The 20,951-nt window shown below is 47.7% G+C and overlaps 2 protein-coding genes and 1 long non-coding RNA gene across 11 annotated transcripts in view; 2 read left to right on the top strand and 1 right to left on the bottom strand.

The window, feature by feature from the left end:
- Nucleotides 1-542: 542 nt before the first annotated feature.
- Nucleotides 543-11,350, top strand: LOC118255429 (uncharacterized). 3 transcript variants are annotated; one of them, XR_004780942.2, is made up of 6 exons: nucleotides 544-1,274; nucleotides 2,954-3,005; nucleotides 8,430-8,698; nucleotides 8,902-9,156; nucleotides 9,400-9,704; nucleotides 11,261-11,350. It is a non-coding gene; the product is annotated as an uncharacterized LOC118255429 (long non-coding RNA). The 3 variants fall into 3 exon arrangements; XR_004780943.2 differs by having other exon boundaries at nucleotides 548-1,274; nucleotides 8,430-8,580; XR_004780941.2 differs by having other exon boundaries at nucleotides 543-1,274; nucleotides 8,430-9,156.
- Nucleotides 10,771-15,873, bottom strand: FAM72A (family with sequence similarity 72 member A). The gene is made up of 4 exons (XM_035561608.2): nucleotides 15,600-15,873; nucleotides 14,455-14,532; nucleotides 13,166-13,290; nucleotides 10,771-12,258 (listed from the first exon to the last, which is right to left on the bottom strand). Exons 1-4 carry the CDS (start codon nucleotides 15,755-15,757, stop codon nucleotides 12,164-12,166), a joined length of 456 nt encoding a protein of 151 aa, XP_035417501.1. The 5' UTR covers nucleotides 15,758-15,873; the 3' UTR covers nucleotides 10,771-12,163.
- Nucleotides 15,874-16,284: 411 nt separating this feature from the next.
- SRGAP2 (SLIT-ROBO Rho GTPase activating protein 2) overlaps nucleotides 16,285-20,951 on the top strand; it is a 106,219-nt gene continuing 101,552 nt past the window's right edge. For 3 of the 7 annotated variants that reach the window (XM_035561321.2, XM_050715389.1, XM_050715387.1), the window contains exons 1-2: nucleotides 16,285-16,358; nucleotides 17,126-17,652. In XM_035561321.2, the coding sequence (XP_035417214.1) occupies nucleotides 17,586-17,652 (67 nt within the window). In that variant the 5' untranslated portion in view covers nucleotides 16,285-16,358; nucleotides 17,126-17,585. Of the gene's footprint in view, nucleotides 16,359-16,448; nucleotides 16,600-17,125; nucleotides 17,653-20,951 lie in introns of those variants that run through there. The other 4 variants (XM_050715386.1, XM_035561320.1, XM_050715388.1 and 1 more) reach the window with 4 other exon arrangements.

The raw sequence follows: 20,951 nt of genomic DNA, 5'->3' as shown, positions 1-20,951 counted from the left end.
TCCATTACCCATTAGTCACTTGATAATGCTTCTGAGGAAAAACAGAGCAGGAAGTATGCACCGAACTTCAGCACAGGTTCCCTGACAAAGGGGTTGCCCATGGGCAGCCAAGTCCCAGCGATCATAATCTCCTGGGATGACCTTGGTTTGGCCAGTGGCAATGGCAGTTACGGGATTTGAAGCTGGTTGTGGCTATGGAAAATCTGCCTTTCACCAAAAGACAAAACACAGCTGCAAAAAAAAGTTTGTAAAGTCAAATTAAAGACTAACCAGAGGAAAACGTCAGCAAAGGCATTAAATGAACCATTTCTGAGACTCTACAGACTTTATTCATTCCCTCATTTCTTACTTTGCTAATGGAGAAAGACATCAGAAGAAGAAAGGGAAAGATGCAGATCATGAATTAGACTGCCTGCCTAAACCAGACTGCTGATTTTCTTGAAAGCTCTGCTCTCCCCTCCATCCTGGCATTATCAGATATTGGATCTGTGTTTTGTGCAGAAGTGCCATGCAAGCATGCTTGCCCAATCAGTCCATATCTCTGCCTCATCCTCACAGTAAAAGCAGTGGTTAATGGCAGAAAAACACCCGCTTGAAAGCAGTCATTACAGCAACCTTCTATCCAGGGCTTGGCTGCCTTCACGGGGCAAGGGAATGAAAGTAAAGTGGATGGAAACTGATCTAGTGCCATTCAGCCGTCAGTGGGATGAGCAAAGATTTCAAGCCAAAATCTCTTTCCCAGCACAATGCAGTGTAGAAGGTGGCAGAGCAAGAAAATCCAACAGACGAGGAGCGTAACGCAGCTAACGTCTGGCAGATCAGAAAACCTTTCCTGCGCGGCTGCTGGATGTCGTTGCGCAGAGGCAGAGCACGAGGCTGTGCAGCAGCTGGACGGGACGTCCTGTCCTGTCCTTCCCGTCGCTCTGCCCCTGGCTGCAGGCTCACCGCCTGTCCTCTGCTTTACTGCACGCCAGCGTTATCAGATGTGACTCAGAGAGGGTGCTTTGGAAAGCAGGCAGTGCTGGCGGCCTGTCGCAAGGGCCACAGTTGTCCTTTCCAGTGTGGCACTGTCCTCTAGTGGAAAAGGGGGCTGCCTGGCTATTTGCTGTGCTGTCCGGGCAGCTGCAGCTCCGGGGCACTTTTTGGAAGCTGATCATGGTAATCAGGCACGTTGTGGCTCCAGGAGGCCACCAAGCAGGCACGGCGTGGTTTTGTGCTGCAGTGCCGTGGCAGCTACTTGGGAGTGCTCGGGGGCTGCTGCGGCCCCCAGAAAGGTGAGAGATGGATTATTTTTTTTTTTTTTCCTGTTGTCTCCACTAGGAGAAAACAGATGCTGAGCAGGCCTCCTTCCTTCTGTACCCCACTGCCAATAATTGGATTTTAACTGGAAATTTTCTGTTTTTTTTTTGTTGTTTTTTTTTTTTGTCCCCACGCCGGGCTGCGCTCCGGCAGAGGGCGCCAGGCACCGTGCCCGGGGCCAGGGGGTACTGGGGGGGCCTGGGGTGCCCGGGGCCAAGGGGTGCCCCAGGAGGGCCAGGGGGTGTCCCGGGGGTGCCCCAGGGGTGCTGGAGGCCGGGGGTTCAGGAGGTGCCGTGCTACTGGTGGGTGTCTCCGTGACGGAGCCAGGCGTGCCAGAAGTGTGCCAGAAGTGTGCCAAAAGTGTGCCAGAAGCAGGGGGATGTGAAATTGGGCCGAAGCTGGCTGATCGCACTGCTGCCAGGCAGGGAAATGCCTTTCCAGCTCCGGTGCTGCCCTGGAGGCACCTCTGGTTTCTGTTACAAGTGATGTGGGAATCACCCCGTGGCCTGCTGCTCCCCGTGCAGACGTGGCTGCGCCGGGTGCCGGCTGCTGGGAATCGTTTTTGCAGCCTCTGGAAGCGCCGGCATCAGGGGAGGGCCTGCAGTATAATTTTCTCCTTTATTAGCACCACAGCTTGCACGGACAAGGTCAGAGCCTGGCGGTGCTGCAGTTCAAGTAGCCGTGCCATTCCTTCTCATCTTTTTTTTGTGTGTGTGTGTGTGTGTTTGTGTGAGGACAGTGTTTGTGCTCAGGTACGCTCCAAAACGCCTCACCTGAGGGGCTGCGACAGCCGGGGAGCAGGTACCATGTCTGCACCATGGAGGAGGTCAGTGAGCTGCCAGCCTGTGGCCAGACCAGGTGTAAGCTGCTTTTTTAAGAAGCCCTACATTGCTGAAGTCACTTCACAACGCTTAAGGGGAAGGGTGGCCACTTCTTCCTCTTTTGTGGCCACAGGTAAAGCTGTGACCCGAGCAGATGCTGGCGTTTTCACCCCGATCCCCTGACACTTTTGCCAGAGACATTTGCTCCCAGTCTGTGGGTCAGTTATCAGATCGCGTGCCCACCAAAGTATGTCTGATGCCACTGGAGGTCAGGGTTTCGGGATGAACAAGACTTGCCAAGCAGAGCTGCTGGCATTTCTTTTGCACTTGTCAATCCCAGGCCAAATCCCTTGCAAATGAGATGGAGGTCTGTGCCCCGGGAATGCCTGCCATGACATTCTTTTGGTTACACATAAGCAGCGAAGCATTTTGGAACTGGTTGGGAAATTTTCACCATTTTTCAAAGAGAGATTTGGTTGAGATTGCTTTGTTTTTGCACATATGAAATGTCTGGATTTTTTGCTTGTGTCTGGCAGCGGAGTTACAGCTAGAGAATATTCATACTGTTATCTTGCTGACTTTTCTCAAGCTGTTTTTATTCCTATCATTTTCTATCTCTGTATTGGTGCTTTTTTTTTTTTGCCTTTTTATTTTTTTCTGCTTTTCAGAATAAGACAAGAATAATCTCTTGCATGCTTCAAACTGTGAGAAGAGTGGATTGGGTTGTTTCTGTGGCCGATTAGGCACACGATACGCAGACATTGTCCTGCCTGTGTGTTAGCCATGCCTACATAATGTCAGACTGATTTTTGTCTTTTTACCTTTCTTTGAAGCTTCTGATGCAGCTCATGGCTCCAGGAGGTCTCAGCAATAAGGAACAGTAATGTAAGCAACATTTCTTTTGAGCTTAACAGCAGCATTTCTTACCCCTGCCGCATGCTTCAAGAGTGACTCCAGGTTTGGCCGTGCATCTTGCAAAACTGATTTGGCATTCTTAGGAGAGCTGATGTTTTTGGCTAGTTGGAGCTTCTGATAAATGTTGTTGGCACATCTGATTTATTGTCTGACTCCGTTCCCAAGGAGACCACATATGTAGCAGTCTGAGATAAGCAGCTTATAACCCAAAGGTGGATGCCTTAAAATATCAGTGTCCCTTTCTCTGTTTCCATTGATAGTGAGCTCCTGCGTTTTCCCTGCTATCTCTATTTCACTCTATTAGCAGAGAATTAAATACTTATTGCTTTGCTGAGGAACCTCTCGGCCTTAAGATTTGGATGAAGTTATAAATTCAGTTGGATTTTCCGTTATCACTCTGAATGCAAATTTGTTGAGCATAATGCCAGTGTCTCTTATTCCATGGGTGATGACAGTTATCGTGCTGAGACCCAGAGCTCAAAGACTCCCGGCTCACCACGAAGCGTGCATGCATTTGCAGCACTAACACCCCCACGCCCCCACTCCTGCTTACCTGTGTGCTTCAGCCTCATGCTGTAGGGACCACGTTGGTTAGATGGAAGAGCACCTGTCCTGCTCTGGCCGTAGGACTTTACCAGCTGGGGAAGACATTTGATGTGTGGGGCGCAATTTGTCCTTGCGGTGATCTTAGCAGGATGCTTTTCCAGTTGTAGCTTCAGCAGATTTTTAAGCTATGTGACCTCAGCAATAGGAAAGACTGTCACCTTGGGTGTGCATCAGCACCAGGGATCACGGTACCGTTGGGTGTCTGCAGGGCCTGACAAACGGATATTTTGGGGCAACAGATTAGCAGCAATTTACATCAGCAAAACTATAATGGCAGGGAAAAAAAAAAAAGATTTGGCAAACATAAACCACATGCTGTTTAACATGAAAAAAATAATGTTTTATTTTTAAAAATGGGAAGAGGAAGGAATCAGATTATCTGTTTTACAAAGGAATTTGGAAGATATTGGGGGAGGCGGAGGTGCTCCTGTCTGGCTCACAAAAATATCCCCAAACTGTTCCTAGAGCTTTGGAAGCAAAGGATTGCTGTCTGGCACGATACTGGGGTATTCAGACTGCAGGAACAAAGACGGTTGTCTCCTGGCGAGCTGGCCAAGGCAGAGGGACCTATCTGAGCTGGAGGGACCTGCAGTCTACTCTGGCACAGCAACAGACCCACCTTTGGAGTGGCCCAGATGTGCTCCCTTGCTGAGGTTGGCAAGCCATCACTTGCTACCAGCCTCCCCTCCTTTCTGGTGAGAGGAAGGGTGAGTCTTGTCAGCTCCGCGCATACACCTTTTTCCCCTGAGCGCATTCCAGCTGGTTCAGCACCTGGGGTCAGTTTGCGAAGGTGTGCACAGGCCTTGCAGGCTTCTGATAGATAGATGCACCAGGCTGAGCCTGTACTTTACACTTTCCCTCCCACAGCCTTTGTTACACCCTTTTGGAGGCCGCATCTTGCAAACAGCAACCTCCCTTGTGGGAGCAAAAGAGACAAGGGTGTACTCAATGTCAGCCTGGGTCAGCAAAATGAAGATTACAGTTTCCTCATTTTTATTTTTATTGTTTTCTCTAAGCACCACATCAGCAGTGTGTATGAGGGTAGCAACCAAATAAAACAGTCATTTCTGCCTAAATACCTCCCCTTCCACCAGCCCCTTTGCAGTGACCGCTGACCTGTCAACTCAGCGAACAGGGAAAGTAAAGCTTAAGAAACAAGTCCCTGGCTCCGTGCTGTGGCACCAGAGCCTGTGTTGGTGCTGAGTGTCTGCTCTTCAAAGTGCACATCTTCCAGCCAAGAAATACTTGGTTCATGTCTCTTGTCCCTAGGCCATTTGCAATCCAAAGCTGGTTTCAGGGAGTAAATCAGGCCAGCGTGAAATTCTGTGGGGGAGAGGTGAGGGAAACGACAAAGAGGGAACGAGTTCTTTTTCTAGCAGAGAAATTTTCAGACCATAATTAACGTGTCTTCTCCTTGCATGTATGTGCTTGCACACACCCAAACATAGCTGTCTTTGATCTCTGCAGGGAGGCTCAGGAGAATAGAGACTGTAAGATCAAACTTATTAGGGATGGAGCATGGGGATAACTGCCCTGCTTTCCCTTGGGCTTTGGAAAATGTCAGGCGTGGATTCACCTGGTAGCTCTTACTAGCCCTTATAGCACAGGAGGAGACGTGACAGACCTAAATAAGTAGCAAGGCACCGAGAGGGGAAAGTGATGCTGCTTCTCCTGTCAGGTCTGGCAGTGTACACTACAATTAGTGCCAAAATCATCCGTGCCCACATTTTGAACCCCCTGGCAGGAGCTGGCAGAGGCTCGAGTGATCCAGGCTGAGTGGCAGGTTGTTATCAAAGTGCCTGCCACTGTCCAAAATCTTCTTGTTGTTAAGTCCTGTGATTTTTGTGGCTGGATTACAGCAAGTGCCCTCAGCTCGCTGGGAATCTTCCATCGGAGTGGCCCAGAGGTAAGGAGCGATTCAGAGGCATGTGTTGTCACTGGCACGTCTGTACCAAATCAGTGGGCACCTAGTTATCACAATGAAAGGTTTTTTTATAGTGGCCAGGACCAGTTTTATAAAGCAGTGTTTGAATTGTGATTCCACACGATGACTGGAGTTAAAAAACGGGCACATTCTGCTGAATTTGTACCTCCTGACACTTGTGAATGCTGCCTCCTAGTAACAGGTGAGGGGAAAAAATGTATCTATCTGGATTTTCACTTCTAAGCTACACAATTATTTGTGGGGGGTAAACTTCACTGAGTAAAATTCACTTCCAACCTGTGTTCCAATAAAAATTTACAAGAGCAGAGCAACATTGTGGAAAGTCTTGTGATGGACCCTTGCACAAGAGCGGATTGCTTCATTTTTTCCAAACATTTTCAGCATTAATATCTGAGTGAATGCTGGGGTGAATCTGTAATAGCTTTCACAATCATCCCTCAAATGTGACCCTGTATTATTCCATCTGTCTTTTTAACCAAATAATTCTCTGCTGGTGTAGGCTTCGTTGGCCACTTTGTGAGGAAACTATTTGGTATTTTGGTGGCCTAAAACAATCTACTTCTTTCTCTATTTCCAATTATGCAGTGATGAAGCAAGAGATTAATTGAATCAGTCAAAGGAAGTGGCTTCGAAGTCATTTAAAAAACGTGTAAGGACCTAGATTTTGTATCTAGCAGTGTGACACAGTTTTGCTTACATAGTCTTTGAAGGTGCACTCTTAGTCCCGTTTTGGGCACAGATCCTATCTATGCTGGTCTTCACATGTTTTGGGATTTCTAGCTTCACACGTTGTGCTTTAGTTTAGGCCTAAGTCCTCTTGTCATCTTCATGCTGAAGATTGGCACTCTTCAAACTCGGCGCAGCTTGCTTGGTGCTGGAGCACTGACTGCACGCCACCTTGTGCCTCTTCCTTTGTCGGTGTCTGTTGAAAAAGCTGTCCGGGCGTGTTCCATGAGCTTCATATAAACAACAGTTTATAGTCTCAGAGCTAAATGGATATTTGTATTTTTTAAAACTAAGACAAATAATTTTTTGATAACGGAGCAGCTACTGGGAAAAGCTCCAAAAGGTGCAGACAAACTCTGTGTGAGCTTCGTATTCCCATTTTTTTCAATGTCCTTTGGTCCCCAAACCCCTTTGCTTATCTGGGCAGTCTGTTGCTGGAGCATGACATAGGTAAGAAGAGGCAAAATCACATGACTTTATTAGTTTATTTTAAATTCTCTTTAGTTTGCCTTGTATACAGAACTGTCAGATGTGCCCAGTAGACACAAGACCTGTTTCCCTTTTGGTTTTACGTTCCTAAATTACTTAGGAAGACAGTCCCCAAACACCTGTATTTCTGGCATTGTCTCCTCTGTTAGTGGAAATTTCCTATCCCAAACCAGGCCATATGCTGGAGTGGGATGAACTAATAAGCTTCTGCTGTAGCACAGCAGGGAAGAATCCTAGTGTGGCTGCAGTTACGTTGGGACGATACTGGGTTATTTTTAATTAGCACTTTTCTCCAGGAAATAAGCATAGTCAGAGAAATGCAAAAGATCAAGCCTGTTTTATCAATCTTGCTTTATAACGGCTTGCACAAATTTCTACATACGCTGACATGCAGATGGCAGTGCATAAGAGTGCTATGGTGCTAATTTCCCTTGTGTGGCATTACCCAGAGACATCAAGCTGTCAGCATTCAGATGACATAAGAAGTGAAGCACCAGAGATTTTGTTTGGCTTATATTTGACTGGCTTTGTTCCCTGTTATTTTTTCCCCTCACTGGTGTCCAAAATGTGAGGCATGCCTTCTAATGAGAAATCAATAGAGTGCAGACTCACTTTGTTAAGCTTGTGTCACGCATGCAAGATGACAAGAAACACTGCAGACAGCAAAGCAGCTAAAATGTCCCCCTGGCTAATAGCTGCTCGGAAAATGCTGATGCTTTTTCAAAGCATAGCACGGTTGATATTTCCTGATGAGAGGGAATTTTGGGTGGTGCATCAGCAACTTGGAATTAATTTCACAGGAGACATTTGAGGCAGGCATCCTGCTTTTCTCTCTTGTCATTCTTGCATACTGCATAATTCGAGAGCACTTCTCTTAGTTCCATGAATTCTGAATTCATACAGGTTTGGAATAACCCGTTTTCCATGTATGCTTTTGATGGGTATTTGGCTATAGGGTATATCCTCGTTGTATGATAGAGCAAGAGAGAAACCTAATAATGCAGTAGAACTCCAGAAATGCTGGCATAGAGACAGCTTCTTGCGTGAAGTATGAGATGATTGAGTACGTGCTGGAAGAGCTGAATATATTCATAAACTTGCAAATGCACGTTGGAATAGGAAGAACTTATCCATAGCTGCAGGAACAGGCCCAGCTCAGGTCTCTGTTGTAGTTTCAGAACAAAGGAGGCTCCTCTTCAGATCTACGCAGTTCAGGCTTTACCTCTGATCCGCTCTGATAGAGCCAGTTGTGCCGTTCCCTTACCATCCTGTGGCTATTCTGTTTACAGTGTACGTTCTTGGAGACTACAAGTCACCGTGCTTGTACAGGTTCTTGCACAACAGGCACCCACAGCTGTTATACTATACTAGCCTGTAGACACTCCCTTAATCCAAATAATAGTACACAAAGGTTGTTTACTTGGGATATGCACTGTTCCTTGGGGTATGCTTTCAGAAACCACACAGGCTGCAAATGTAATAAACTATGTAACAATGACCTCTCACGACAAAGTAATTAGGTGATTTATAATAATAGGCCATTTTAACTGACTTAAAAGAGAGCGCCGGCTCTTGTATGCCAGAGAAAGGAGCTGAGACGGCTTAGTTGTTTCTGTCTCTTACCGTAGGTCTCTTCCTCAGATTCAAACCCTGAGTCTCTTGGTCCCAGTCCTAGGAGAGGTGACCCATCTGTCATTGGGTTTGAAGTGGATGAACTGCATTCCAGGCTAAGAAGAGAGTGCCTTTCAAGTTGAGCCTCCCTCAATAATCAACATATCGGTTTGTACTGATAGAGATCACCTACTGAATTTCATTAGAGTGATGCTTACCGTGGTCCTTGCAGCATGCTGTCTACTTGGCAGCTGCTTTGCATCCTGGAGTTGGCTGCAGTTCAATGGTAAAGGAATTCTTAACTGTTTGTCATTGTAAAGCACTTTGGGATGAATGGTGTTACATAAATGTAAGATTATGATTAGGCATTAATCTGCACCGAAATAATGAAGAATATTTAAATGTGCTTTTTCTTCCAGTAAGTCTTATTTAATGTGAAGGGGAATCAATTTATCACTGTCTTGCTATGACTTTCTCCTACCCCTCCAGCTAGAATTGCAAATTGTGAATTGCAGAGAAGAAAACGGTTGGCTGTCGATGGCAGCATAATTGCAAATGGCCCCGTGATCCAAACTGAAGCTATTTATCCTCAGCGGCTTTTGGAGTTCTACTTTCAAATGTTTTCATCCAAACAAGTCAGTGACCCTGAACCTACAAGGCCATATTACACAAGAACTCATAGCTGCAGAGCTGCTGTGCACGGGCCTGGTACATCGTGTGACAGACGAGCGCCCTGTGGCAGAGGTAATGCTACGGGCATTAAGGCTGACTGCATTGATTTCAACTGAGCTGTTGGTGCCAGGAGACTCTGACGGTCTTGCGGTAGCTCTGACTTTGAGTTTAAAATTTGAGAGACTTTGCCTGCATTTAATCTCTTCTGAATAAAACCAGATCTGATTAGAGACACCCAAGTTCTTACAGTTACTTGCTGTGTGTACCTTAATGAGCAGAAGAGAAAGGCCTTAGGACTGGGTTCTTGTTTTTCAGCTTTGTGCTCTGCTTTTGACTCCATTGGCTGCGCAGCAGAGACCACGTAAACTTTCACTGTAAAACCCTTAGCAAGGACAACAGCTACCCAGCTCTTCTGTGTTACTGACCATGGATCCAGCAAGAAGCCGAACCCTGCTGATCCATTCATTCTGGAAGCTATCTGCCTTACTGTGCAGCATGATTATACCACGTACCGCACAACCGTACCCTTCCAAGTGATTCATGAGGTTCCAGGGCTTTGCTGTAACGTATCTCGAATGTCAACGAGTACAGAGAAAGCAAAAGACTGGCAAAGTAGAGACGTGAGTTGTTTATTTCAAACAAAGCTTTGGCTGGGTTGAAGTATTTGGGAAGGTTTCTAGAAGCACCGATCTAGTTTTGCGTCAGCTTTTTTGTATTAGCGGTATCTATCAAGCTGGAAAGTATTCTCCTATACAGGGTCTTAGAACCTTAACCCAAAATATTAGGGCCCTGTGAATGTGGAGTAGTGGCTACACCACAAACGGCTTAGTCAGTTTTTTTTAAATTTCACATAGAAAGCAGCCCTAGATATGAGTGGTTTGTTTGGCAACATTCATAACAGGTAGAGCAATAGACGATGTTTGTTTACTTTGCATATAATACACACAACTTCTTTATCCCCCAAAAAAGGATGAAAAAAAACTTAAGAGTTGGCTCATTTTTTATTTCAAGCTGATGTCTGGTTGCGAAGAACTAGCTCAAACAGGCCTGTGTAATTAAAGTAGTTCACAGTAGAACTTCCAGTTCTATGTGCAAGAACAGATAGAGAGCAAATTGAGAATTAATGACTTGTTGTGAAGAAATTACAGTCCTCCACTACTCTATGGGTAAAGAGTGAGAACAGCTCTCCAGTCAACTCTGCCATTGACACAGAATTGACTCATTGACAAATGGTGAGTTTTTGGAATGTTGAAAGTCGTGAGCTTGCAACAAAAAATTCTATTATGGGATTTTTGTTTTGAACTATTATGTTCTTTATACAAAACCAAACGGTATCAGATGTATTTTTAGGTCATGAATTCTGTTGGAAAAATTTGTGTGTTTAGCATCACCTTGCCAGCTTACTACTGTAGTTACAACATGGTCTAATTCATGCAGCATAGAAAACTGGCAAGAAGTGGGATGTTTGGTTATTACAGGAGTTAACTAACCAAACACCCTTAAGACTGAGAAGCTGACAAGCTTCTCAACCAAGAGAAGGGGATTTTTTTGGTCTTTGAAACAAAATCATAGTAGGAAGAACCTAATAATTCAACCTAATTCTGATACAAGATACTGTTCCATTGTTTTCTTTATATAATGATATCAGTTAGATATCCATATTTATTACAGCCCATAGAAAAGTACATAGTCCACACCTTTTATTTAATGAGCAGACATAATACAGGAAATCCAAACAAGACACATCTATACATAGGCGCACACACACACACACATATATACACACAAATATACATTTAAACAATGCAGAAGAGGTAGCACCATTAGGAAATATGTACCGTGCAGTAAAAATACTAGGACAAGTCAGATTTGTCTTCATTGCACCTCTTCAAAGTATCAGGAGAGGCTATAGAATGATTTATTCAACATCAATCCAAATTTGAAAGTGTTGCCAGTTCTCTTATGTGACCGTAACTTGAATTCTCCAAAGATGATCCTTCAGGAGACTAGCTGAAGGGGACAGTATTTAGTTCATAAATTAAATACTATGACCGTAACAACTCCGGTAATGAACTTTAAATCCATTACTGCTTAGAGGAATGAGATTGTCTCTATGCTTCAGGATGTAAGGCTAGGCACAAACACTGAATATTTTATTTGATTTTTTTTATTCTAGAAGAAGACACAATCAGAAGAGTAAATCCTGTTTTAGAAGAATGCCTATCCTATAAGGTAAAAAAAAAAAAAAACCACAAATCTGGATGGATTTTATTGCTGATTTTAACTACTCTAGTAGTTAATTGTCCCAAAGTTACATTAGACATTAACAAACTTCAGTATTTTGATTTTAGTGGGGGGAAGGGGAGAGAAAAAAAAATGGAACTTGATCTCTGCAGAAACATGATCCTGAAAGTACTGAAAGATGAAGACCGGAAGACTCAGTAAGACAGCTCCCCAGTCCACATTCAGGAGCGTCCTAACATGCCTTAGATGCTAAGAGAACAAGCTGCTAAAAGCAAGAGACCAAGATAATAGAGCCAAAGCTATAACGCTTCAAGACACTTGTTCAGTGACTGTATACTCAGAATGAAAGCTCTGGGCAATGAATGGTCTGTGTGACTACTTAAGCAATGTTGCTTCAGAGCATCATCCATCAACAAAACTGACTATTTTTCAAGATTTTAAAGCTCTACTTACAGCATGTGAAAGACTTTGCTCCATGAATACTGTTTTAGGAAAGAAGAAAAATACAGTTAAGGCGGCATGTCAACTGTTGAAACTTATGTGTAAGAACAAACCAGACCTAGACCTCAGTAAGTGCACCTGCCATCTGCATCTCTAATATCTGACATTCAGATCTGTTCAAGGCACGTCTCCAGTCAGAATGATACACGCAAGGCAGATGCAAGAGTTTAAGGAACACTACAGTGACAGAAGATGACATCTTACATGATTCTTTTCCAGATTTCGTAGTTCTCTCTATTGTTTAGGCTGTGATGGGCCAGCAGGAAGAAGAGTCCAAAACAAACAGCAATGGAAGGTATCTAGGGAAGATACTGTAGTATGTTGTAGATAAATGCTATCTGATATACTCCTCCTCAGAGATGCATGACACATCTTCATCTGTGTTTTCCTCCAAATCTGGCAAGTTGCCCCAGAGCAATACATTCACACCTGGTGGGAAGGAGGTAAGACAGAAGAGGAAGAAAAAAATATATATTTTTGGATGGTGACCTTATTTTTAAGTCACTCAACTGTCTATTTTCAGTAAAAGTACTCTTATAGCAAAAACTGGTAAGTCCCATTCACGTTAAATATATGAAGATTATTTCCTGTTTTTCTTCCAAAGTGATCTTGTAAATGTTGTTTACAGCATAGCTCAAAGAGTAAGTCCCTGTCTACTGATGTATTCATATCGCTAATTCACATAGCTATTGATAATCCCCTCATGGCTCATTTATTTTTAAATGCATTGATCTGAAACACAGGTGACACTGAAAGGTTTAGACAAGTTATTCTCGTGTGCAAGGAGGTGAAGTGATTTGTCAGAATGCTATGCACTCCTGAGGACTCGAGGCAAATTATGCTAGACACTTGGCATCCAAAGAAGACCTAGCTGAATAAAGGAGCTAGCATGAGCTGTAATTTCAGCTTGAGCTAATGGGGACTCAGTTATATAGGGTCAAAGTGACAACATGACTCACCCAAAAAGAGTGCCCATCGGACAGCTGCCTGATAGCACAGTAAAGCTATACATACCGCTATAAATAGCAGCTGGTGGCTGTGTTGTTTATAGCAGTTATGATATTGCTCCAGAAAATCCTGACTTTCACCCACAAGAATGGTAGGTTAAGTTTTCTGATGAAAATTTAAAATTTCTAGTAGAAATTTTAACTTACGAAGTAGCTACAACTACCTCCCCCAAAGTAGTTTGCTAGATTAGCAACACAGCAACACTTGCCGTATGCCTCCATATGTTATACGCTCTCCATATGCTTTAACTATATTGAGATGCCTCATTAGAAAGAGGATTTGGAATTCAGGATTTCAGGGAAGAGAAGGAAACATATGTGTTCCTTACCAGAAGAGTCTAGTCTGTTGATGCCAAAGACTGCTTGGCTATGAAACATCCAGAAGTGGCCATTATTACAGGACAGCAGGCAAGGTTTGCAGGGAGAAATCACATGATAGCCAACAACGTTACCGCTAGAAAGACAAGTGAAATCATGAGCAACATAAATGCCAGATGAAAAGATCGATGTTGTTTTTTCTAGCTGAAATTAACATTAAATAGCCAGGGTACAAGCCCATTATGTGATGCTCCTATTTTGATAAAGTTAAGGGAACGTAATTAAACAAGCATCTTAAGTGTTTTGAAAACGTCTGTCAGGAGTTACAGAATATCTAAGCTTTAGATCTTTGGCACAGAGAACTATTTAGTAACTTGAATTGTGCAATCCTGATTAGTTTACATAACAATGGTATTATATCACCAATGGCGGTGTATCTTTAGTTTGAAGGCCAGTGAGTCCATTGGAATCAAATCCATCACGAACATACAGTCCATCTGTAACGCAGCACTGTGCATGAGAGCGTGTCAGGAATAGGGAGAGACTAAGAGTAATATCTCTGAGAGAGTCCAAAACTAATAACCTTAAGACTAAGAATATGGAAGCTTTATCTGCTCTTCTAGGTCAAAACCTTGAATGACGTTTTTTCTCCCTTCTCAGTCATGCACTCCAGTGAGATATTTCAATTTCTCTACTTTTGTCATAAAATTTAAAATGCTGTGTTCCTGTCATAACCTGCCCTCTCCCCTTTAAATCCAAAGGAGGTAAAAGTCTCAGTTAAGAAGCTGAAAGGATACTCTCAAATAACGCTACAAGAAATGCGTTACCAGAGTTGTTTTTAGTCTTAAATATCATACATTAGTAAAGAGGATAAAAGAACTCCAAGAACTTTAGTGACAGCATCTTCCATCTGCTAGCGACAAGCAGATCTGCCAAGAGGATGTTCTATTAATTAGAATATGAGTAAGTACTTCTTACTGTGGCCTTATTCACACAATTATCTCAGTGTTGAAGCAGACATTTAATCAGGCAGGTGGCATGCAAGCTTTCCCATATACTCAGACTGACAAGGTTGTCACATTTCCACTTGGGACTTACACAGAAATAGACTGGCAGCCAGGCCCAGAAGTAGTGGGCTGAGTTTCTATCAGGCAGCATTAAATCTGAAATAAAGTATGCAATCTGTTCATTCATCCCTTAACTTTCTCACTGCAGTAGCCTCCAGTGAGAAGGCTGAACAGCATTGCAGCAGTGCATGCGTGCTTGAGAAGGTGCTAGTGTCATCGGGTGACATTCTTACCACTTTAAACACGCGATGTTCTTCAGCTTGCATTTGCAGATTTCAGTAAAATAGCAGCTGCCAATGAAGTCAACAGTACTAGGTGGGAAGAGAGTAAAAATATCAAAGTTTAGATACATCCCTGATCACAACTGCAAGGTTTTGACAGCACAGGCATGAAGTCACAGCGAAGGGATGTTGGTGTTAGTGTTGTGCTTTCTCAAGAGCACGCAGTGCCCTTTACCTGTCAGTTAGCAGCCGTGCTCATGTGGGAACAAGAAAGCGCCCCAAGACGTTACGTTAATGCGTCACAAGTCACCTCAACGTAAACCAGTAAGCACCAGTTCTCTTGATACTTACTGACACCTACACGCTGGGGCCCTGCCGCTCTCACCGTGACTCCACCAGCCACAGATCTGATTACAGATGTCGCCCTGGCTCCTGGCGGGTCTCACCTAAGCCTCCTGCCCGGTACCTCAAAGGCTGGGACATTTAAAAGTGAGCCTCTGATTTCTTATCTCCTCTTTAACCCCTACTCCCTCATCAGCATGCTGCTTTGCAACCTCATTTCCTTGGCATTCAAATGCTGTGGTGAGAACGAAGCAGGCAGCACCGGCAGCACGGGGCCTGGGGGCAGCACCAGAGCCAGGCAGGTTCCACGGAGGCCAGGAGGGTCCTGATCTTCCTCCTCCTTCTCATCTTCCTCCTATTCTTCCTCAACCGCCTCCTCCTCTTCTTCGTTCTCCTTCCCCCAGGTTCCTCCTCTTCTTCCTCATCCCTTTCCTTTTCTTTCTGCTCCTCTTCCACTTCCTCCTGTGTCCCCCTCCTCTTCTTCTTCCTCCTCTCCCCTTCCTCCATCCCCCTCTTCTTCTTCCTCCATCTCCCTCCTAGTCCCCCTCCTCCTCTTCCATCGTCTTCTTCCTCTCCCTCCATCCTCCTCATCCTCTTCTTCTTTCTGCCCCTCCTCCCCTTCTTCCTCCTCCTCTTCTTCCTCCATCCCCCTCCCTCTCCCCCTCTCCCTCCTCCTCCTCCTCCTCCATCCCCATCCCCCTCCTCCCCTTCTTCCTCCATCCTCCTCTTCCTCTCCCCCCATCCTTTTCCCCCCCAGCCCCTCCCAGCCCCCCCCTCAGCGCTGACGGGGCCGCGGGGCCTCCCCGGGGACTCACCCTGCGGGGGGGATGTCTGTGGAGTACAGGTCGGGGGCGGCGCCGGGGGCGGCGAGCAGCGCGGCCCGCATGCCGCGGGAGCTCAGCACGTGGCGGCAGAAGCGGCAGCACAGCACGGCCACGCAGCGCTCCGCGAAGGCGCCGCCGGGCCCCGACATGGCGGCGTGAGGGGGGGGGGGGGGGGGGGGGGGGGGGCGCCGGGCCCGGCCCGGTAACGGCCGCGCTCGTGCCGCGCGTTTGAATCCCCAGCCGCGGCCGGCCGTTGGGCGCCGCACGCCCCGCCCCCTGCTCTGATTGGCGGAGCCGAGGGAAAGCCCCGCCCCCTCCCCCGTCGCGGTTGGAGGAGTCTAGTGGCACCGCCCTCGCCGCTTGGTTATTGGCGGAGAGGCACGCCCTGCTTTGCTCCCATTGGTTCGTCCATCCGTCTTTCCGCGCGCCTCGCCCCGCCCCTCCGCAGTCCTCGGGGCGGAGGCCGCCGCGCTCCTCCACGCCCCGCCCAGCCCCCCGTGAGGGGGCGGTGCCACCGCTACCCACCGGGGGGCGGGGCGGGCGGGGAGGCGGCTCCTTCCCATTGGCCGCCGCTCCCGTCGCTCATACCCATCCCCGCGCGGCGATTGGGCGCGGGGACGGAGGGGCGGGGCGGGGCGGTGGGCTGGCGACAACGACGGCGGCGGGGGGGCGAAGTGGGGGGGGGGGGGGAATCGGGCGGCAGCGGCCGGAGGACGCCGGGCGGGAGGGAGGCGGCTCCGCGGCGCCCAGGTAACCGGCCCCGGGGCGAGCCCCTCCCGGCCCCCGAGCCCCCTCCCGGCCCCCGGTGGAGCCCCCCCCGGTTCCCTCCGCTCCTCCCCCAGCCGCAGCCTCCCCGCCGTGCGCCCCCCAGGCGGGGCTCGGGGCGCCGCGGCGGAGCCCCGGTCTCCGTTCGCCTTCCTCCCGGAGCCCCCGGGGCTTCCTTCCCCCGCCGGCCGCATTGTTCGTGCCGGGCGGGACGCGGGGCCGCCGGGTGCGGCGCTTCTCGGGTCGTGTCCCGCGGGGGGGGTGGGGGGGGGAGCTCGGAGCCTTCCTCCCTTCCCGTTCTCCGCAGCCCCCCCGGGCTTAACGGGGAAAAAAGGGAAACGGGGGGGGGAAATAGGGGAGAAAAAAAAAAGGGGGAAAAAGGGAAAAGTTGAGCCCTGCCTGCAGGCTGGCGGGTGGGGAGGACGGGACTTGGGGGATGGGGGGACGGGGATGGGGATGGGGATGGGGATGGGGGTGGGGGACAAGATTGGGGACGGGGGGGACACGGGGATGGGGACGGGGGGTTATGGGGTCGGGGATGGGGGGGGACAGAGATGGAGGGGACAGGGATGGGGACGCGGGGATGGGGGGGATTAGGGACATGGGCACGGCCCCTGTTGCCCCCCACCGCCCCTTCTTCGTTGCAGGGGGGGGGGCTCCAGGTTTTGGGTTTTTTTTTTTGGGGGGTGGCTCCGGGCCGGTTTGGGGGCGGCTGCGGGTCCCTAACGCCGCCGTTTGTCGCCCCCCTGCAGGCGGACAGACCCCAGGACGACGGCCGCTGCGTCCTCCCCCTGCCCCTGCGCCCGGCTGGGGTTTGGTTCTCAGCGTCTGCAAGGCGAGAAAAAGCAGAAAAAGGAGAAAACCCCCCAAAAACCCCACCCCGGATCGCTCCGGCCCCGCCATGCGAGCCTCGAGCCCCGTTCCGCCGCCGCGCTGCTAACGCCGGGGGAGCCCCCGGGGGCTGCGGGAGCGCGGATGCTGCTGCGGGGGGCTGCGGTGCGAGCGGCCGCCCCTGGTGCCCGCTGCTGCCTGCCTCTGCCCCCCCACAACGCCCCACGCCCCATGGACTGAGCTTTGGGGTTTCCCCACCCCCCCCTTTTTTTTTTTTTTTTTTTTTGGCCTGGGGGAGAGGGTAGGAGGAAAAGCGAGGCGCTGCGCGGCTCGCCTGCTGCTGGATCCGCTCCTAGGGCGAGCCTTTTTGGGGGAGAAAACATGACGTCGCCAGCCAAATTCAAAAAGGATAAGGAGATCATAGCTGAGTACGACACCCAAGTCAAAGGTAAGGCATCGCTTTCTTTCCCTCCGCTTCCTTGCTGCAGCCCTGGCTGGCGGCTGCGGAGTTTGGGTGGGGAAGGGGGAAACGGGCTGCAGATCGCCTGGAATCCGCAGGGCTTTCTCATAATGCAGCGCCCTGGCGGGTTTGCAGTGCTTTTTCGTGGCCCCCACAGGGTAGGTTCCACCCGTGGCGGTGCTATTTTAAGGTATCTCGTCGGTTTTACCGAGTGCAGCGGATCTCTGAGCGCTGAGAGATCCATGTTTTTCTGCCTGGTGTTCGAAAATAGGGATTTGCGTTGGAAATATGACAGCCGGTTAATTGCTTTTTAATCCTCCGATCGTAGGAATCTTTTTAAAATCTGTGCGGTGTCAGAAGAGCATATTGCAGTCGGCAGTAATTGGGACCTTGCTTAGGGTCCCTGTAAAGCTGTTTGTGCTAGAAAGTTCCATTATTCGGGATTTTGCTCTTGGTGAGTCCCTCATTGCTGCCTGCTTTTTCATTCTTTGCTCTTGAGTAGAACTCCTCAAGGTTGCAGTGTGGGTATGCACACGTACATTTGCATGCATATAGAACTGGATGAAGCGAACGCGTCAGTATTATTCCAGTATCGTCGCAGGGAAGGGAAGAAAATGTCAGAAGCATGTTTGCAATGATCATGCAAGTCTTTTGCAGGATTCAGCTGGCTGGGCTTCAGGCTATCATGTGCTCTGGGTTGAAAAAAAAATGGTGAAATGTCTACTTAGCTTCTTATTTTTTGCAAAGTTTTCAATATAGCACTTATTAAAAATAATTATTGCTCGTGTACGGCTTGATGTATCGCTGCTAGGAAGTTATGAGATTTAATGATTTATCTAATTGGTTAAAACTTGCTTGGTATGCTTGTAGCATGCAAGAAAGATGGCCTTCGGGCAGGGTTGATTGAGTTAAATCGATGCGATTTAAAAAAATGTGATTTAAATCTGAGTAGGAAAAGTAGATTAAAACTGACAAAATATTATTTTGCCGTTATGTACTTGGCTATTTTTCATGCTGGCAGGTGTTCACTGGTTGCAAATCATTAAAACATCTTGTTCTACAAGATGCATGTCCTACGCTGACCTTAGTGCTGTGTATCTAGAAGAAGTTTTGACATTTTTGTTTTAAAAAAAAAAAAAAAAAGGGCAGGTATATCTGAGCAAATATAAAGCTGGATAGGGGTTCATTTTGATTTTTTTTTTCAATTTTTGGATTCGTAAAGTCAGAAATGGAGAAGAATGGGTTTCTTTTTTACTAGTTTAGTTTCTGTTCCTGTTTTCTCGCCATTGTTGATGGAAATGGGAATTGAAGCCAGTGTAAAATTAGAGGCTTATATGTTCTTTCATTGTTTACCCCATCAAAATATGCGTGATAGTCTGTAGCCACAATATTTGGATTTAAACCAAAGAAATGCTGATTGTAACTGGTGGAATGGACACAATAACGCCAAACGAGGCTTGAGAATTAGTAGGGCTTATCTTATCTCTTGCTTTTTGATGTGTTAGAAAAGACAAACCACCTTTCCTCTCCCAAAAAGAGACCAGCAGCATGCGTACAATGGAGTCGGGCCTTGCCCACGTGCAGAGACCGCTGCTGCCCACCTCTGAAGGTACTCAGCAGAGGCCTGTCAGTTCAGTCTGTAAACGTGGTCCCAAAAACGAGGTGTTTGGCTTCTTGCCTTACCAAACGTTCCTGTCTTAACTGAGATGAGCTGAAGAAGAGCAGGGCCATGCTGGTTGGCGGCATGCCCCTTGCGCTCCCTTGATGCCCACCAGCGGCGAGGGGCTGCCCGGTGGCAAGCCCAGCGGTGCTGCGGGGCCATGGACAGGGCCAGCAGTGGCTGGCAGGAGGTGCTGGGCCCTCTCGTACCCTTCCTGCAAGAGGGAGGTGTAGAGTGCTGACCAGCTTGAATCCACGCCTGAAGGTAGGGCTGCAAGCTTGGTGCATCGCCTTGTTTGCTTCTGAGTGCAGCAGGGAGCTCCTCTTCTCCACCGGGCTCCAACACTGGGCAGTGGGCATCTTCAGCACTTGTCCTCTGGGAGTAGGGCTGGGGGAGACTTCACGGTTACAAGCTCTTTCTTAGGCTTCGTGAGGCTTGCCGTATGTCTCACAGATGCTTTGGTTCCAAGTCAGGTACCCATTTAGCAGTATCGGAGTGGGAAGGCCTCTTGAGCATGTACTTCAAGAGGCATGCTGGTCTCCACTGAGGTGGTTCTAAACACGCTTAAAAGTGTGGTGCTGCCTAATCATTAAACATGGTCCTTACGGAAAAACTTTGGTGTCCCAATCCGATTCTTAACCTACGCGCAGGAACAGTCTAGAAGCGGTGTTAACTCTGATTGTGGGTTATTTGGTGTCTTCTCTCTTGTGTTGCGAAGTGATGCCGTGAAGCGGTCACCGTGGGAGTGAGATGAATCAGGTGCTGGTGTGCTCCATACGCTGCAAGGTGTCATCTGTTTCTCTCAGATGAGAAAATCCTCTGATATTTTTTTCTGGCATTTAGAAACTTGCTGTGTTCTTTGCTACGCGCCGTTCCAGGCTGTGTGTTGGAAGCTGTGCTTACAGGCATCGTTTGAAACCATTAATCCACTAGCGTACTCAAGCACTTCAAGTTATTACTAATAGAATGATTGAGCTTTGTTTAAAAATTTAATAGCCTTAAGTTAATCAAGACCACTTAAAGAATAGTACTGCTGCATGGTTAATGGATCATTTCCACAAAACTTTGTTTTTCTGCTGCTGAATCAACTTGGCATCTTTTGTTGTAAAAGGTGCATGGGGGGCACAGGGTGTTGGCGACTGAGACTTTCTGCTCTCCCGTGGCCTTGACCCATGGGTATTTGTTGTCTTCTTCCAGCTGCCAATTCCCTGCTTTCTGCGATGAAGCTGGCTCTTCGTGGTTTGTACATGCAGATAATGAGGGCAGGGAGATCAACGGTAGGTTGAGATGAATTTCTGAAGATTCAGAATTCCTTCTTACACTAAAAACTTCTTGCCCAGGGACTAGGAGGCAAGAAGAGAGCGATGTTTCTTATGAGCTTCCTTCCAGCTGTGGCTGCCTGATGACCCCCTGTTCTCCTGCATCTGGAGGTTCAATTACAAACTGCTGTCTTCTGCAGAAGTGAATTAACCTGTGGAGGTGTCCAGACAGGGTGGCTTTCCTAAACAGCTGCTCTGACTTACCTCTCTTCCTCTGAGTCTCCTGCATTTAATGGTTGCAGCAAAGCCTGGCTGCAGGGCTGCGCCGCTCGCCGTTTCACGCCGGTGGTGAAGAGAGGAGAGGCTGC

Source organism: Cygnus atratus, chromosome 24 (assembly GCF_013377495.2).
Source record: "Cygnus atratus isolate AKBS03 ecotype Queensland, Australia chromosome 24, CAtr_DNAZoo_HiC_assembly, whole genome shotgun sequence".
Classification (NCBI taxonomy): Eukaryota; Metazoa; Chordata; class Aves; order Anseriformes; family Anatidae; genus Cygnus; species Cygnus atratus.
This window is presented reverse-complemented; position numbering and strand designations above follow the sequence as displayed.